Genomic DNA, 15,961 nt, shown 5'->3' on the forward strand with positions numbered 1-15,961 from the left:
CCTGCTCTACAACATGCGTGGCACCTGATACAATTGTGTTTCGTCTCTGCTAGCGGCACTTGTCTTTGTCCTTGTCTCTTATTTAACCTTTTTTGAAATGTTGGCACTCGTATGCGCTGCTGTGACAAGTAAATTTCCCCGCTGTGGAATGAATAAAGTTCTATCATCATCATCAATTGGAAATGTTTCTTATTTCAAATTGAAATGCAGCTGATGCACTTTGTTTAAAACAGGCTGTATGCATAGTTTATAGTCAATTCTAATTGTATTTACTTTCTGGGTCATCTCGCTGCTTTTCAGACTCGCACTACTCAACTCGCTACGTTCATTTTAGTATCTCTGAAGTGCTAATTATGATGGTTCTCACTTTGGGCTGTAACAAGACTGATTCAATGTATTTATTCTTATCACTTTATTCTGAGGGCATTTTATTGATCAGTTTGAGCGGAAAGTATTCAATCAATAACGACCATTTGGATCACAAAGCATCTAGTTATCAAGTTATTATTGATGATGGATGTCATGAGCAGTGAGGACAGTTCACAGCAAGTACTGCAAATCATATTTTAGTCAATAGAGGGGGCCACAAGACCGATGCAAGATCTTGTAGCGCCACATCAGCTGGGGCAAAACTGACACTCGTCATCCAAAACGAAATTTGAAAGACAGCAAATTGTTAACAAATGCTTTATTTAAGATAAGAGTGTTAGTGCCGTTAAGTGAACTTCATGTACCTTATCAGCTAGCTTTATAGTAGACGGGAATACAGTGCTATAACTGTTGGAATTTTAAGTTCATAAGTTTGGAAAATTAAAAGAATGACACAAATCAAAGTGGTGCACACCAGCATAAATATGCAAACGATGAACTATGGAAAAGCCATCGTACATTAATTAAATGTTATACAGGAGAGTATGTAATTAATAATTAACATTTCACGATAATGGAAATAAAATTGTATCTAATCTTTCCAAGAAAATCTTTATATAGCCTCCTGAATATTATATAAATAATAAATACTCGAGTTGTTCGACTTGTTTTCTTTTTATTCATTTATTTTTGGCAAATTAAAAAGTGAGAACAGAGTAGGCAATCAGTGATTTGCAACAAAACTGGCCATAGTTGAATCTTTCATCCAGCGCTCCACTTTTCCACATGCAATATGGCGGAAAAGTTGACCTACGTTCAGCAATCAAGCTGGGTTTATGGATATTTTCAATGATAAAAGCCATCGACGGTCACGTGATTTCACGGAAAGGCAAACTTTAATTTACGTTGTAGTTACGCAGCCCACCAGGGGGCAGCGCTGTTTCAACACGTGGTTTATTTATATATATAAATATATTTTTAAGACGCGCACACACACGCACAGTCATATGCGGGAGTCGAACTCATGGTCCATGCACACAAGACAGTCGAGTGTACCACGACACTTTCAGCCATCCTCAGTTACTGTTGGAGTGAGTGACGTCATCGCCAGGCTGAACTCCAATTGGCTTGCCTGAGAGGTAATCGAAGCGCGTCCTGCGCTTCGCTGTTCTTTCCGCGTTCGCCTCTTGGACGACGAGTCGCAACTATGACCGAATACCCTGCTTGACGAAAATCGAGAAACAACTTGATGATTACAATGAATTTACTTGCATTCTTTGTTTTGGCTGTGCAACTATACAGCGTGACGCCTGGTAAGTTGGACTTTTCGGTTTATTATTCGAAAGATTGACGCTCTTGATTTGGAAGTGACGCAGTCATTATTGTTTATTGCTTTCGTTTTCGCCACTCGTCTGTTGCGTCGTCATTTTAAGTTCTTTCACCTGAACGCCCGTTTTGTCGGAGTTATACGGGAATACATCGCTATTATTATGAATGTAATAAAGTTGGAAAACTTAAAAATGGCACAAATCAAAGTGATGTGCCCCAGCATAAATATGCAATCGATGAAATATGGAAAAGCCTACGCACAAGAATGAAATGTTGTACAGGGGAGTCTTTGCAATTAATAATTAACATTTCACAGTCATGGCAATACAATTGTGTCTCTTCTTTCAGAAAAAAACATTGTATAGCCTCCTGACATTATTATTTCGATAAGAGTCGTCATGTCTCCGTAAATGATATAAGGCAGTTCTTTTGTTCAGACAAGTCACATTTTTTTAGATGTTACCTGCTGACAGTTTCGACTGTGAGGAAGACTGGAGACACAGTCGAAACTGTCAGCAGGTAACATCTAAAAGTTGTACTAAGTTCATCTTGTTTTTCCTTTTCAATTACTTCACTGGTTCTTCTATATCAAACAAATTATTTTAGGTGTATTTACCTGACATGTTCTTCCGCCTTCATCAGATCTGATGAAGGCGGAAGAACCCGCCGAAACATGTCAGTTAAATACACCTAAAATAATTTGTTTGATATAGAAGAACCAGTGAAGTAACATCTAAAAGTGTTTCACTTGTCTGAACAAAAGGATTGCCTCATATTATTATTGGATTTTTTGTGTGCAAATTAAAGAGAATGGCAAAAGTTATGTCATTAAGATTTCTTTCATCAGTGGATGTTAGTCACTGCTGAGGGGCATCGAATATCTCGTTTAGGGCGTCACACTGAAATCTTAACATATTAACAACTGAAAGAAAAAAACATAGGCAGGTTGTCAAATTCAAGTTTGACAAGTTTGTGCGGAAGAACACGTTTGGAGAAACATGACTTTTAGATGTTACCTGCTGACAGTTTCGACTGCGAGGAGGACTGGAGACACAATCGAAACTGTCAGCAGGTAACATCTAAAAGTGTTTCACTTGTCTGACCAAATGGATTGCCTCCTATTATTATTGGATTTTTTGTGTGCAAATTAAGGAGAATGGCAAAAGTTATGTCATTAGATTTCTTTCATCAGTGGATGTCAATCACTGCTGAGGGGCATCGAATATCTCGCTTAGCGCATCACACTGAAATCGAACATAACAACTGGGAGAAAAAAACAAAGGCAGGTTGTCACATTCAAGTTTGACAAGTTTGTGCGGAAGAACGCGTTTGGAGAAACATGACGTTTCCAATTTCAAGTGCCGCAAAGTTCCATCTGCAGGCAGAATCATTGAAAATATGAAGATTGATTTGATCATGTGTGTCATTTTTGTGTTTGTCTTTCAGTCATTCACACGTTCAATTATTTCCAGACGGGCTCTCAAGTTGCAAAGCTACCAGAGTACTGGGAGGCCGCGTATGTTGACGGCGTTCAGATTCTGCACTTTGACAGCAACCACAGGAAAGCAAAAGCGAAACAAGACTGGGTGGACAAAATCACAGAAGATGAGCCGCACTACTGGGAGAGAGAGACGGCGGGCAGTATTCATAATGAGCAGGCCTTCAAAGTCAACATTGAAATCCTTAATAAGCGCTTCAACCAAACTGGAGGTTTGTTTACGTCCAACCTTCTGCTCGTCAAATGACACTTTTTTTGTCACTGCTGGCTTCTCTCTGATCATCGTCCTCGCTGAATCTTGTGCGCCATCCTTTCAGGTGTTCACATGTTTCAGTGGATGTACGGCTGTGAATGGAATGATGAGACTGGGGAGGTTGATGGTTGGCAGCACTTCAGTTACGATGGAGAAGACTTCATATCATTTGAGCTGAAGACGATGAGCTGGATCGCAGCACATCCGCAAGCTTTCATCACCAAACTCAAGTGGGACCAAACAGACGGGTACAATGAAGCCTGGAAGAATGCTCTCACTGAGGTGCTTCCTTCCCTGTTGAAGAAGCACGTGAGCAACGGGAGGGAGTTCCTGACCAGAACCGGTACATTGTCCTCTCACGCCTTCTCTGCGTCTTTCAAGCTCACACACGATGTCCATCTTTGCCGCTCTTTCAAGTTGTTTCTTTTCCTCCATGCACATCCTCCACTCTTCTCTCCATCTTTGCGCGCAGAGCTTCCCACGGTGTCTCTCCTGCAGAAGACGCCTTCCTCTCCAATCACCTGCCACGCCACGGGTTTCTACCCCAGGACGTCGGACCTCTTTTGGAGGAAGGACGGCGAGCAGATCCACGAGGACGTGGAGATGGGGGAGACCCTCCCCAACCACGACGGAACCTTCCAGACCACGGCCGACCTGAAGGTGGAGCTGACGCCTGCCGCGGAGGGCCGCTACGAATGCGTGTTCAAACTGGATGGCGTCCGGGAGGAGATGGTCACCAAGCTGTACGCCAAAAGCATCCTGAGCAACGTGCGCATCCAGGGTGAGCCACGCGTCGGACACGGCTCGGCGTCACGCCCACAGTCGTTCACGTGTCTCGTTTTGTTTCCTTGTGAAGAAGAGGAAGACAGGAAGAAGGCGGTGGCCATCGCTGTCCCGCTGGTGGTCCTGGCTCTGGTGGCGATGGCGGTGGCAGCGGGGGTGTTCCTGGCCAAGCGTCCCAAAAGCCAAAAAGGTGAACGACGACACAAATGTTTGCTCCGTTTGTGGCGATTCCTAATCTCCTCTCGCTTCTCTTCCATTTCAGCCAATTACGCTCCAGCTTGTAAGTGAGACGTTTTCCGCTTGCTGTTTTGAAAAAATGCCAATGCCTTGAATGTATTTTCTTTTATGCTCCCTCAGCCAGCGCCTCATCTTCTGAGCAGGATTGAATGAACCTCACTAAGGTTGAAGGGATGTCTTCTTTTCTTGGGTGCCACGCTTGATTGAATCATCGCATTCCAACTGTATGAAATATTTGGAAATGTTTCTTATTTCAAATTGAAGTGCAACAGTTTTACAAGTGCAGTGAATTCTAATTGTATTTACTTCACTAGTTCTTCCAAATACCGCTAGAGGGAGCCAACATACCACAAGTAATATCTGCATCACACGTTGCTTTTTTTTAAGTGCTTTTTTGTTAAGCGAACTACTGATCAATTTGATATGAGTTTGAGTATCATTATAAAAATGTTTGAAATGAGGTTTCTGGTCACTGTATTTTCACTTGTGGATATATAATTTAGCAAGGATAAGCAAAAAATTTATGATAAAGAACACGTCTTTTTTCTGTTGTCTTCTAAAAAAAAAATACAAAACACATTCCTATTTACAGAGAAGTCCATGTGGAGTTTATTTTGTTATTTTTATTTTATTTATCTCCGTCATTGATGTGTATTTTGATCAATAGACAATTCAACTTTAGCAAGTAAACGCATATTTACATAATTATGCTTGAGAAGGAACAAGATGAAGAAAATCTTATAGTTCCTGCCCCCTTCCACATAATAATAAAATAAAACAACATAATAAGTGCAAAACTTCATCAAGTACAAACCAAACACCTCACGAGAAAATATATACAAAACCAGACAAGAAATAACTAAATTCATAAATATAAAGCGAAATGTCGACACTTACGGCTGTCCATATAATCTTATTGTTCTGTCGTTTCAGATTTTTTTCAATTGGAATATATTTATACAATACTTTATCTCATTGAAAAGAGAAGGTACGAATAGAAATCGATGGAACTGAGATTGAAAGGGTGCAGGAAAACAAATTTCTTGGGGTTATAATAGATGACAGGCTGAGTTGCTGAGTCAGACTATGGAGCAGTGTAAGTGAGGAACTCAAGCAAAGTCCAAATATCCACCAGTTTAAAAAAATTTTCAAAAATATGTTGTTTAGCAGGTACAAGGACTAAAAATGCCAAATGGCTACACAAAAGCAAAAATAAAACAGGATAACAAGTTGAAAGTGTGTAGATTTATACGTTGAATCATTAGTTTATTGGATAAACTGAGAAAGTGGTAGGAATCTAAAAAGGTATGCTTCTTCCTACTTCTTTTCGAGCATTCTTTGCTATTGATTTTTCTCAGTTTGTTGGTTTGTTTGTTTGTTGTACAGACTTACATATGACACTTTAGTGTTATTTGTTTTATTTTCTATCTTTTTAAGTTTTAAATATGTTCGAAATAATAATAATAATAATAATAAACTTTATTTGTATAGCACAGGGATGGGCAAACTACGGCCCGCGGGCCACATCCGGCCCACGGGACCGTTTAATCCGGCCCGCCAACCCTGAATTAATTGTATTAAACTTTTTTTTTTTTGTCATTTTGCCTGCAATGACTGCGTTTCCCCAGTAGATGGGGAACCGCTCGCCTGCGCATTTACTACCGGAAGCCGTGTCAGAAAGCTCGGTGCACACTCACAAGTGCGTGTACGTACGTACTCAGTAGTACGGACATGGCGCACTCGCGCTCTATTTGTATCAGTCCCGAATTTAGAGCGTGGGCTGTGACGACAGCATTCTTGTAATTCGCTCGCTGAGCTTTCAGATACAGTTTGACGCTAAAGCCACCCACAAACCTTCCCCTGGAATCCTTCCATTAAAATGAGTGGCCCGAAGAAAAGAAGTGAGTGCCGAATGTTAAAAGAGTGGCCAATTTGGCTCGACGTACGCGACGTGACGTTCAGCCACATCAACCCGTCACAGATCGAGGTAAACGGATCTCTCCTAAGAATTGCCACAACAAATTTTACTCCAGACTATGATGCACTAGCAAAAAAGGGAGACCAACAACACTGTTCCCACTGAAAATGAAGGGGAGGCTCTCAAGTTTGTTGTAAAAAAAATGCATTTTGAATATGATTTGTACACATAGCAGGGATTGAAACTAGCGACCATTCTCATTTTCAAACAATGCAGGATGCTCAAGGACATTGATGCACCACCTGTTTGCGACTAATCTTAACCTGTAAAGTTCTTACGGCTTACTTTAAGGAAGTGTTTCCCGTTTCCTCACCTCTGTTACCAGGTGTTTGTGAGTTAAAACTCTGCTCTGATGTTCAGATACCCCTTACCGTGTTGCCGTTTTGATTACTTTATTTGGATGTATGCTTTCACCGATTCTTCAAGATGATATATTTGGTCAGAATGTTTGCTGTTTGATGTGATCTCATAAGATAAACATTTTTCATTAATCTGACCTGCAGGCACTGAAGTGATGGAGACTGTTATTCATAATAATAGTGTCGTATTTTATGAGAATCACTGATAGCAGTTTTTTAATGATTTTTTTTTTAAATGCTGTTAAATGCATTTGTTTTCAAAAAACTTGTTTGGAATATCCATGCTTTACTACCTACTAAAGGCCAAAATCTTTTATGCAATGACCTTTACAGGTCGCTTATATTACTTCACACAAACACTACGTCCATCTGCTCCTGGTTCGGCCCTCCGGTCCAAATTTAGAACCCAGTTCGGCCCGCGAGTCAAAAGTTTGCCCACCCCTGGTCTAAGTCTAAGTCAAGCGCCCGACTGAACGGCCTCTCCCTCAACTCAGTGCTTCTCACAGGGCCCGACCTGAATAACACTCTGCTTGGCGTGCTGCTGCGTTTCAGGAAATATCTCATTGCTGTCACTGTGGACATCCAGCAGATGTTTTATGGATTCCTGGTGAGGCATGAGCACAGAGATTACCTCAGATTTCTGTGGCACAATGACCTGTCTAAAAAGGTTCAAGAGTACCGCTTGCGGGTACTACACGTCTTCGGCAACAGCCCATCGCCTGCAGTAGCCGTCTATGGACTACGACGTGGTGCTCAGAAAGGTGAAGCAAGGTATGGCACTGACACAACACATTTCTACGTTGATGATGGACTCGTGTCACTGCCCACCGAGTCTGCTGCCATAGACCCGCTGAAACGTACCTGTGCCTCACTCGCCGAGTCTAATTTGAGGCTGCGCAGAATAGCATCAAACCGTGTCACAGTGATGAAAGCTTTCGAACCTGAAAAACTGGCCTCTGGCATTAGAGAGCTGGGGCAGGACGATGATTCTCTCCCTGCGCAGAGGAGCCTAGGCTTATGCTGGGACATTAACACAGACATGCTCACCTTTGAGGTAGCCATTGCTGATAAGCCTTACACTCGCCGTGGGGCGCTGTCAGTTGTCAACAGCGTCTTCGACCCTCTGGGTCTGGCCGCCCCAGTGACCATCAAAAGGCAGGCTGCTACTGACACAAAAGCCAGAACTGCTTGCTCCTCCGGGCGAGTTTGCGGGGAAAGACTTTCTGAGAGGCCAGTGGAGGCAAGTGCAGGCGCTGGCGAACGAATTCTGGAACCGTTGGAGAAGTGAGTACCTGAGCACTCTCCATCCAAGACGTAAATGGCACAGGACACGCCGCGACCTTCAACCTGGGGACATTGTGCTGCTAAAGCAAACTCAAGTGCCAAGGAATGAGTGGCCGATGGCTATGGTCATATCCACCTCCGAGAGCAGCGATGCAAGGGTCCGGAAGGTAGAGGTGAAAACATCATCCCAAGGCACCTCGAAGACTTACCTGCGGCCCATTTCTGAAGTGGTCCTTCTCATGGAAAAGGCGGATTAAAAGTGGACTGAGAAAAAGGAAAGTAGTTTCAAAGGTTAGTGGCATTACATGCCAGACGGGGAGTGTTCTGCCCTCAGAATTGTTTTCATGATGTAAGAAATGTTTTCTATGTAAAGAATCATACACAATGGTTATTTGTCGTTCGGAAGCAAACCGGAAGTGTATTTTGAAATGCACCGGAAGCTGCGCATGTTTTTGTTGAAGCGACTTGACAACTGATGAGTTACTCGCGTCATCTAAGCGAATCTTTCTCCTCTCCTTATGCTCACGGAATCAACGGCTGTAAGTTATCATTGTTTTATTGGATAACTTTATTATTGTTTATAAGATAAGAAGAAGATGCATGGGAGAAACTAAGTGTGTTTGTTATTTCACTTGCAGTTTCACTCGTGTTTAACACTGAACAGAAATAAAGGGAGCAAGACGCTCTGAATCCTGGCTCAAGTGAGTTGGGCTGGCTGATGATCTGTGACAACGTACACGAAGTATATTAAAGCTTGGCGTACATCTGTGTCAAACTCAAGGCCCGGGGGCCAGATACGGCCCGCCACATCATTTTAAGTGGCCCGCAAAGACAAATTGTGCATCAAATTCGTGTCATTACTAGAATTGTCTTCACTTTTAATATATATATATATTTTTTTAATATTTGACCAGTTTTTACTCGTCTGATTTGAAAACGAGTTATTTGTCAGTTTGTTTTGTAGCTTTTACTGGATATAATATGAGGTGCTCATACATTAATTTGGGTTGACAGTCATAATGGCCCTCCGAAAGAAGTTATGACTACAATGCGGCTCGCGAAGAAAATGAGTTTGACACCCCTGGCGTACATAATACCAAAGTGAGGCATATGCAGATATGGTTTTTGTCCACTTAAGGTCACCGTTCTCATGCTTAACAGTAGGATTGTGTCTGTGCTTGAATGCGTTTTTGGACTTGATACACGCTTTTAGCTGATCATAGCGAACATCTGTTGTTGTTTTTTCTCCCCTCTCTTAGGAGCTCCTGACTCTGGAAGCTTCGAATTCCGCCCTGGAAAAGGAAATCAAAGCGTTAAAAAAAAGAGATCCGGCACTACAACAGCGCCCTGGAGCGCCACCGGCCCTTTTGTGTCCTCCGAGGTTCCGTGCAGGTGGACGCCCTCCAGACTTCCACGTCTGTCACCTCCAAAGCGGAGCTTGGTGAAACCCCTCATCCAATGCCCTCATCTGATTTAGTCCCGTCCTCCCTGTTTACACACGCTCCTCATTCGCTGTTTAGCAATGACGCCCACATAGAATTGCCCTCGTCCACCTTCTCCACGCTTCACCCCGAAGACATCCTCTCAGTCACATCTGAAATGTTCCCCATTGAAGATCCGGGAGCGCCGCCGCTCGACCCGCATAAATACAAGAACGCTTTAATATCGGCGCAGACCAACGGCGATGGGACCTTAAAGCCGAGTCAGATAACGCCAACGCTCGAGTCCCTGCCGTGTTCGATTCCCGTTCCGCCCAACACTCCAGACGGATTTTTCCCCTTAAACACACCTTTGGTGGAGCCGTACCCTGAAGAGCTGTCGCTATCTACCTTCCTGGAGGAAAATGACTGGATTCTGAATGCGGACAATAATCCCACCACTCTTTAAGGTCAACCAAAAAAAAAAAGGTCGTGGTGTTCTTTTTTTTGGCCTAAGTACCCGTGGAAACTACAGGATTATGACACGGGGCCCTCTTTACTTTCACTTGTGTTCTCTTGTGTTATTTCCTTTTTTCAAGGGGGCGCAGGGGACACATTCTATGTTCATTTGCATATTTATTTATTTAATCTCAATGAGTAACATTGGCTGTCAACTGATCCACTGATTTCACAGTTATTTTTTGGTGCAATTTTCGCAAAGCAGCTATTGTGAACTAACTAAATGAAGAGTAATAAAAATGGCTTGATTAGAAATAATAGATTTCTGATGCTTCATTTTTAAAGGTAAGTGATAAGTGAGGATTTTCAAACTAGTTTCTGAGTAGGGTTTTATAGTAGGCTTAGGGTTTCAGACTACAATTAAGGTTTCAAAGTAGGGTTTTAAAAGGGGGTTATGGTTTCTAATTAGATTTTCAAACTAGGGTTGGAGTTTTAAATTCAGGCTTTCAAAGTAGCGTTTTAACTTACATTTAGTTTAAAATTGGGGTTTTCATTAGATTTATTTATTTTGTGGCAGAGGTCTTTTTGAAATATGCTGGGAACAATACAAAAAAAGTAATTGGCATTTCATTGCTTTAGAGATTTTTATTGTATGTGATCAATGAATTCGGTACCGCCCTCCAGTTTGAGACGCAGACTGACGCCATCTTGTGGTCACAAGTGGTTCTGTCTTAGGATGCACGTTCATTGTACATCATTACAAAACGTGGTAATTTTATTTTTCTAACTAACAAAAAACTGTCCTGTACATGGTCATTTTATCAATCAAAAAATAGGAACAAGGTGATGTTTTTGTCATTTGTGATGTCATGATGACTTAGTTGCTTTGCGGATTTGTCTCTGAACTAAGAACTGAACAAGTTCGTTAAGTACGGTTTCAAACTAGGGTTAGGGTTTTCAACTATGGTTTCTAACTAAGGTTACGGTTTTAAACTAGGGTTTCAAATTAGATTTAGGTTTTCAAAGTAGGGTTTCATACTAAGGACACGGTTTCAAAGTAAGGTTTAAAGCTCGGGTTTAAAACTAGGGTTAGGGTTTTAAAGTAGGGTTTAAAACTAAGTTTAGGGTTTCAAAGTAGGTTTTAAAACTAGGATTAGGGTTTCAAAGTAGGGTTTCATATTAGGGTTTGGGTTTCAAATGAAGGTTTCATACTAGGGTCAGGGTTTCAAAGTAGGGTTTAAAGTTAGTTTGAAACCCTGGTTTAAAATCCTAACCCTAGTTTGAAACATTACTTTGAAACCCTAACCCTGTCAATTTTAACATAAATACATACAAAAAAAATTTGTGTATCAATAAATGTATAATAAAACTTATCCTTAGTTCATTAACTAATAGTTTCAAACATCTAAATACTATATTAATAGTATAAATGACATACAGAAAATCTATATAAATATAAATGTGTGTGTGTTGTGGGTAACATGTAGATGTAGCTAAAGTATACATTCAGGAAATATGTTTTTAGAACTCTTATTATTATAACAACATTTATACAACAAGGTACAAGTGTACATACTGTAAATATGTTTTTAGAAATATTTTCTTATAAGATTTTTTAGAACAAGGTACGATACTGTAAATATGCTTTTGGACCTCTTATTATTATAACAACCTTTTTTAAAACAAGGTACAAGTGTACGTACTGCATTGTGTGGTAAAAATTAAAATAAAATCGAACTAAAAATCTAACTTAAACGCAGGTACCTGAATACAAATATAAGATCTTCAAAGGGCACGTTTCTTTCTTTTATATTACACATCCTTTTTTTTTTTTGGTAAACAAAACTGGCCAAAGTTGAATCTTTCACCCAGCGCTCCACTTTTCCACATGCAATATGGCGGCAAAGTTGACCTACGTTCAGCAATCAAACTGGGTTTATGGATATTTTCAATGATAAAAGCCCTCGACGATCACGTGATTTCACGGAAAACCAAACTTTAATTTACGTTGTAGTTACGCAGCCCACCAGTGGGCGGCGCTGTTTCAACGAGTGGTTTATATATATATATATATATATATGAATATATTTTAAGACGCGCCCGCGCACGCACACACACGCACAGTCATATGCGGGAGTCGAACTCATGGTCCATGCACACAAGACAGTCGAGCCATCCCCACACACAGTTAATAACATACTGTAGGACCGAGTGACGTCATCGCCGGGCTGAGAGGTAATCGAAGCGCGTCCTGCGCTTCGCTGTTGTTCCGCGTTCGCCTCTTGGACGACGAGTCGCAACTTTGACCGAATAGCCTGCTTGACTAAAATCGAAAAACACATTGATGGTTAAAATGAATTTACTTGCATTCTTTGTTTTGGCTGTGCAACTATACAGCGTGACGCCTGGTAAGTTGGACTTTTCGGTTTATTATTCGAAAGATTGACGCTCTTGATTTGGAAGTGACGCAGTCATTATTGTTTATTGCTTTCGTTTTCGCCACTCGTCTGTTGCGTCGGCATTTTAAGTTCTTTCACCTGAACGCCCGTTTTGTCGGAGTTATACGGGAATACATAGCTATTATTATAAATGTAAGAAAGTTGGAAAACTTGAAAATGGCACAAATCAAGGTGATATGCCTCAGAATAGATATGTAATCGATGAAATGTGGAAAAGCCTACGCACAAGAATGAAATGTTGTACAGGGGAGTCTTTGCAATTCATAATTAACATTTCACAGTCATGGCAATAAAAATGTGTCTCATCTTTCAGAAAAAAACATTGTATAGCCTCCTTACATTATAATGTCGATAAGAGTCATCATGTCTCCGTAAATGATATAAGGCAGTTCTTTTGTTCAGACAAGTGACATTTTTTTTAGATGTTACCTGCTGACAGTTTCGACTGTGAGGAAGACTGGAGACACAGTCGAAACTGTCAGCAGGTAACATCTAAAAGTTGTACTAAGTTCATCTTGTTTTTCCTTTTCAATTACTTCACTGGTTCTTCTATATCAAACAAATTATTTTAGGTGTATTTACCTGACATGTTCTTCCGCCGAAACATGTCAGGTAAATACACCTAAAATAATTTGTTTGATATAGAAGAACCAGTGAAGTAACATCTAAAAGTGTTTCACTTGTCTGAACAAAAGGATTTCCTCATATTATTATTGGATTTTTTGTCTGCAAATTAAAGAGAATGGCAAAAGTTATGTCATTAGATTTCTTTCATCAGTGGATGTTAGTCACTGCTGAGGGGCATCGAATATCTCGCTTAGGGCGTCACACTGAAATCTTAACATATTAACAACTGAAAGAAAAAAACATAGGCAGGTTGTCAAATTCAAGTTTGACAAGTTTGTGCGGAAGAACGCGTTTGGAGAAACATGACAGTTCCAATTTCAAGTGCTGCAAAGTTCCATCTGCAGGCAGAATCATTGAAACTATGAAGATTGATTTGATCATGTGTGTCATTTTTGTGTTTGCCTTCCAGTCATTCACACGCTCAATTATTTCACGACGGCCTCTCAAGTTGCAAAGCTACCAGAGTACTGGGAGGCCGCGTATGTTGACGGCGTTCAGATTCTGCACTTTGACAGCAACCACAGGAAAGCAAAAGCGAAACAAGACTGGGTGGACAAAATCACAGAAGATGATCCGCACTACTGGGAGAGCGAGACGGCGGGCAGTATTCAGGCTGAGCAGTACTTCAAAGTCAACATTGAAACCGCTAAAAAGCGCTTCAACCAAACTGGAGGTTCTTTTACGTCCAACCTTCTGCTCGTCAAATGACACTTTTTTTGTCACTGCTGGCTTCTCTCTGATCATCGTCCTCGCTGAATCTTGTGCGCCATCCTTTCAGGTGTTCACATGCTTCAGAGGATGTTCGGCTGTGAATGGAATGATGAGACTGGGGAGGTTGATGGTTGGCAGCACCTCAGTTACGATGGAGAAGACTTCATATCATTTGAGCTGAAGACGATGAGCTGGATCGCAGCACATCCGCAAGCTTTCATCACCAAACTCAAGTGGGACCAAGACGACGGGTACAATCAAGTCATGAAGAATGTTCTCACTGAGGCGCTTCCTTTTGAGTTGAAAAAGCACGTGAGCAACGGGAGGGAGTTCCTGACCAGAACCGGTACATTGTCCTCTCACGCCTTCTCTGCGTCTTTCAAGCTCACACACTGTGTCCATCTTTGACGCTCTTTCAAGTTGTTTCTTTTCCTCCATGCGCATCCTCCACTCTTCTCTCCATCTTTGCGCGCAGAGCTTCCCACAGTGTCTCTCCTGCAGAAGACTCCTTCCTCTCCAATCACCTGCCACGCCACGGGTTTCTACCCCAGGACGTCGGACCTCTTTTGGAGGAAGGACGGCGAGCAGATTCACGAGGACGTGGAGATGGGGGAGACCCTCCCCAACCACGACGGAACCTTCCAGACCACGGCCGACCTGAAAGTGGAGCTGACGCCCGCCGCGGAGGGCCGCTACGAATGCGTGTTCAAACTGGATGGCGTCCGGGAGGAGATGGTCACCAAGCTGTACGCCAGAAGCATCCTGAGCAACGCGCGCATCCAGGGTGAGCCACGCGTCGGACACGGCTCGGCGTCACGCCGACAGTCGTTCACGTGTCTCGTTTTGTTGCCATGTGAAGAAGAGGAAGACAGGAAGAAGGCGGTGGCCATCGCTGTCCCGCTGGTGGTCCTGGCTCTGGTGGCGATGGCGGTGGCGGCGGGGGTGTTCCTGGCCAAGCGTCCCAAAAGCCAACAAGGTGAACGACGACACAAACGTTTGCTCCGTTTGTGGCGATTCCTAATCTCCTCTCGCTTCTCTTCCATTTCAGCCAATTACGCTCCAGCTTGTAAGTGAGACGTCTTCCGCTTGCTGTTTTGAAAAAATGCCTTGAATGTATTTTCTTTTATGCTCCCTCAGCCAGCGCCTCATCTTCTGAGCAGGATTGAATGAACCCCACTAAGGTTGAAGGGATGTCTTCTTTTCTTGGGTGCCACGCTTGATTGAATCATCGCATTCCAACTGTATGAAATATTTGGAAATGTTTCTTATTTCAAATTGAAGTGCAACAGTTTTACAAGTGCAGTGAATTCTAATTGTATTTACTTCACTAGTTCTTCCAAATACCGCTAGAGGGAGCCAACATACCACAAGTAATATCTGCATCACACGTTGCTTTTTTTTAAGTGCTTTTTTGTTAAGCGAACTACTGATCAATTTGATATAAGTTTGAGTATCATTATAAAAATGTTTGAAATGAGGTTTCTGGTCACTGTATTTTCACTTGTGGATATATAATTTAGCAAGGATAAGCAAAAAATTTATGATAAAGAACACGTCTTTTTTCTGTTGTCTTCTAAAAAAAACATACAAAACACATTCCTATTTACAGAGAAGTCCATGTGGAGTTTATTTTGTTATTTTTATTTTATTTATCTCCGTCATTGATGTGTATTTTGATCAATAGACAATTCAACTTTAGCAAGTAAACGCATATTTACATAATTATGCTTGAGAAGGAACAAGATGAAGAAAATCTTATAGTTCCTGCCCCCTTCCACATAATAATAAAATAAAACAACATAATAAGTGCAAAACTTCATCAAGTACAAACCAAACACCTCACGAGAAAATATATACAAAACCAGACAAGAAATAACTAAATTCATAAATATAAAGCGAAATGTCGACACTTACGGCTGTCCATATAATCTTATTGTTCTGTCGTTTCAGATTTTTTTCAATTGGAATATATTTATACAATACTTTATCTCATTGAAAAGAGAAGGTACGAATAGAAATCGATGGAACTGAGATTGAAAGGGTGCAGGAAAACAAATTTCTTGGGGTTATAATAGATGACAGGCTGAGTTGCTGAGTCAGACTATGGAGCAGTGTAAGTGAGGAACTCAAGCAAAGTCCAAATATCCACCAGTTTAAAAAAATTTTCAAAAATATGTTGTTTAGCAGGTACAAGGAC

General features: G+C 41.5%; 2 protein-coding genes across 3 annotated transcripts in view; both read left to right on the forward strand.

Annotated features, from left to right (window-relative positions):
• Window positions 1-15,567, forward strand: part of LOC119128185 (BOLA class I histocompatibility antigen, alpha chain BL3-6-like) — a 24,227-nt gene extending 8,660 nt beyond the window's left edge. The window contains exons 1-7 of one of the 2 annotated variants that reach the window (XM_037260424.1): window positions 12,212-12,375; window positions 13,463-13,726; window positions 13,832-14,110; window positions 14,240-14,548; window positions 14,624-14,740; window positions 14,813-14,830; window positions 14,902-15,567. In XM_037260424.1, the coding sequence (XP_037116319.1) occupies window positions 12,312-12,375; window positions 13,463-13,726; window positions 13,832-14,110; window positions 14,240-14,548; window positions 14,624-14,740; window positions 14,813-14,830; window positions 14,902-14,930 (1,080 nt within the window). In that variant the 5' untranslated portion in view covers window positions 12,212-12,311 and the 3' untranslated portion in view covers window positions 14,931-15,567. Of the gene's footprint in view, window positions 1-12,211; window positions 12,376-13,462; window positions 13,727-13,831; window positions 14,111-14,239; window positions 14,549-14,623; window positions 14,741-14,812; window positions 14,831-14,901 lie in introns of those variants that run through there. The other variant, XM_037260425.1, reaches the window with a different exon arrangement.
• On the forward strand, window positions 1,523-5,266 carry LOC119128173 (class I histocompatibility antigen, F10 alpha chain-like). The gene is made up of 6 exons (XM_037260384.1): window positions 1,523-1,682; window positions 3,145-3,408; window positions 3,514-3,792; window positions 3,922-4,230; window positions 4,306-4,512; window positions 4,590-5,266. Exons 1-6 carry the CDS (start codon window positions 1,619-1,621, stop codon window positions 4,616-4,618), a joined length of 1,152 nt encoding a protein of 383 aa, XP_037116279.1. The 5' UTR covers window positions 1,523-1,618; the 3' UTR covers window positions 4,619-5,266.
• Window positions 15,568-15,961: the final 394 nt, after the last annotated feature.

Source organism: Syngnathus acus, chromosome 10 (genome assembly GCF_901709675.1).
Source record: "Syngnathus acus chromosome 10, fSynAcu1.2, whole genome shotgun sequence".
NCBI lineage: Eukaryota > Metazoa > Chordata > Actinopteri > Syngnathiformes > Syngnathidae > Syngnathus > Syngnathus acus.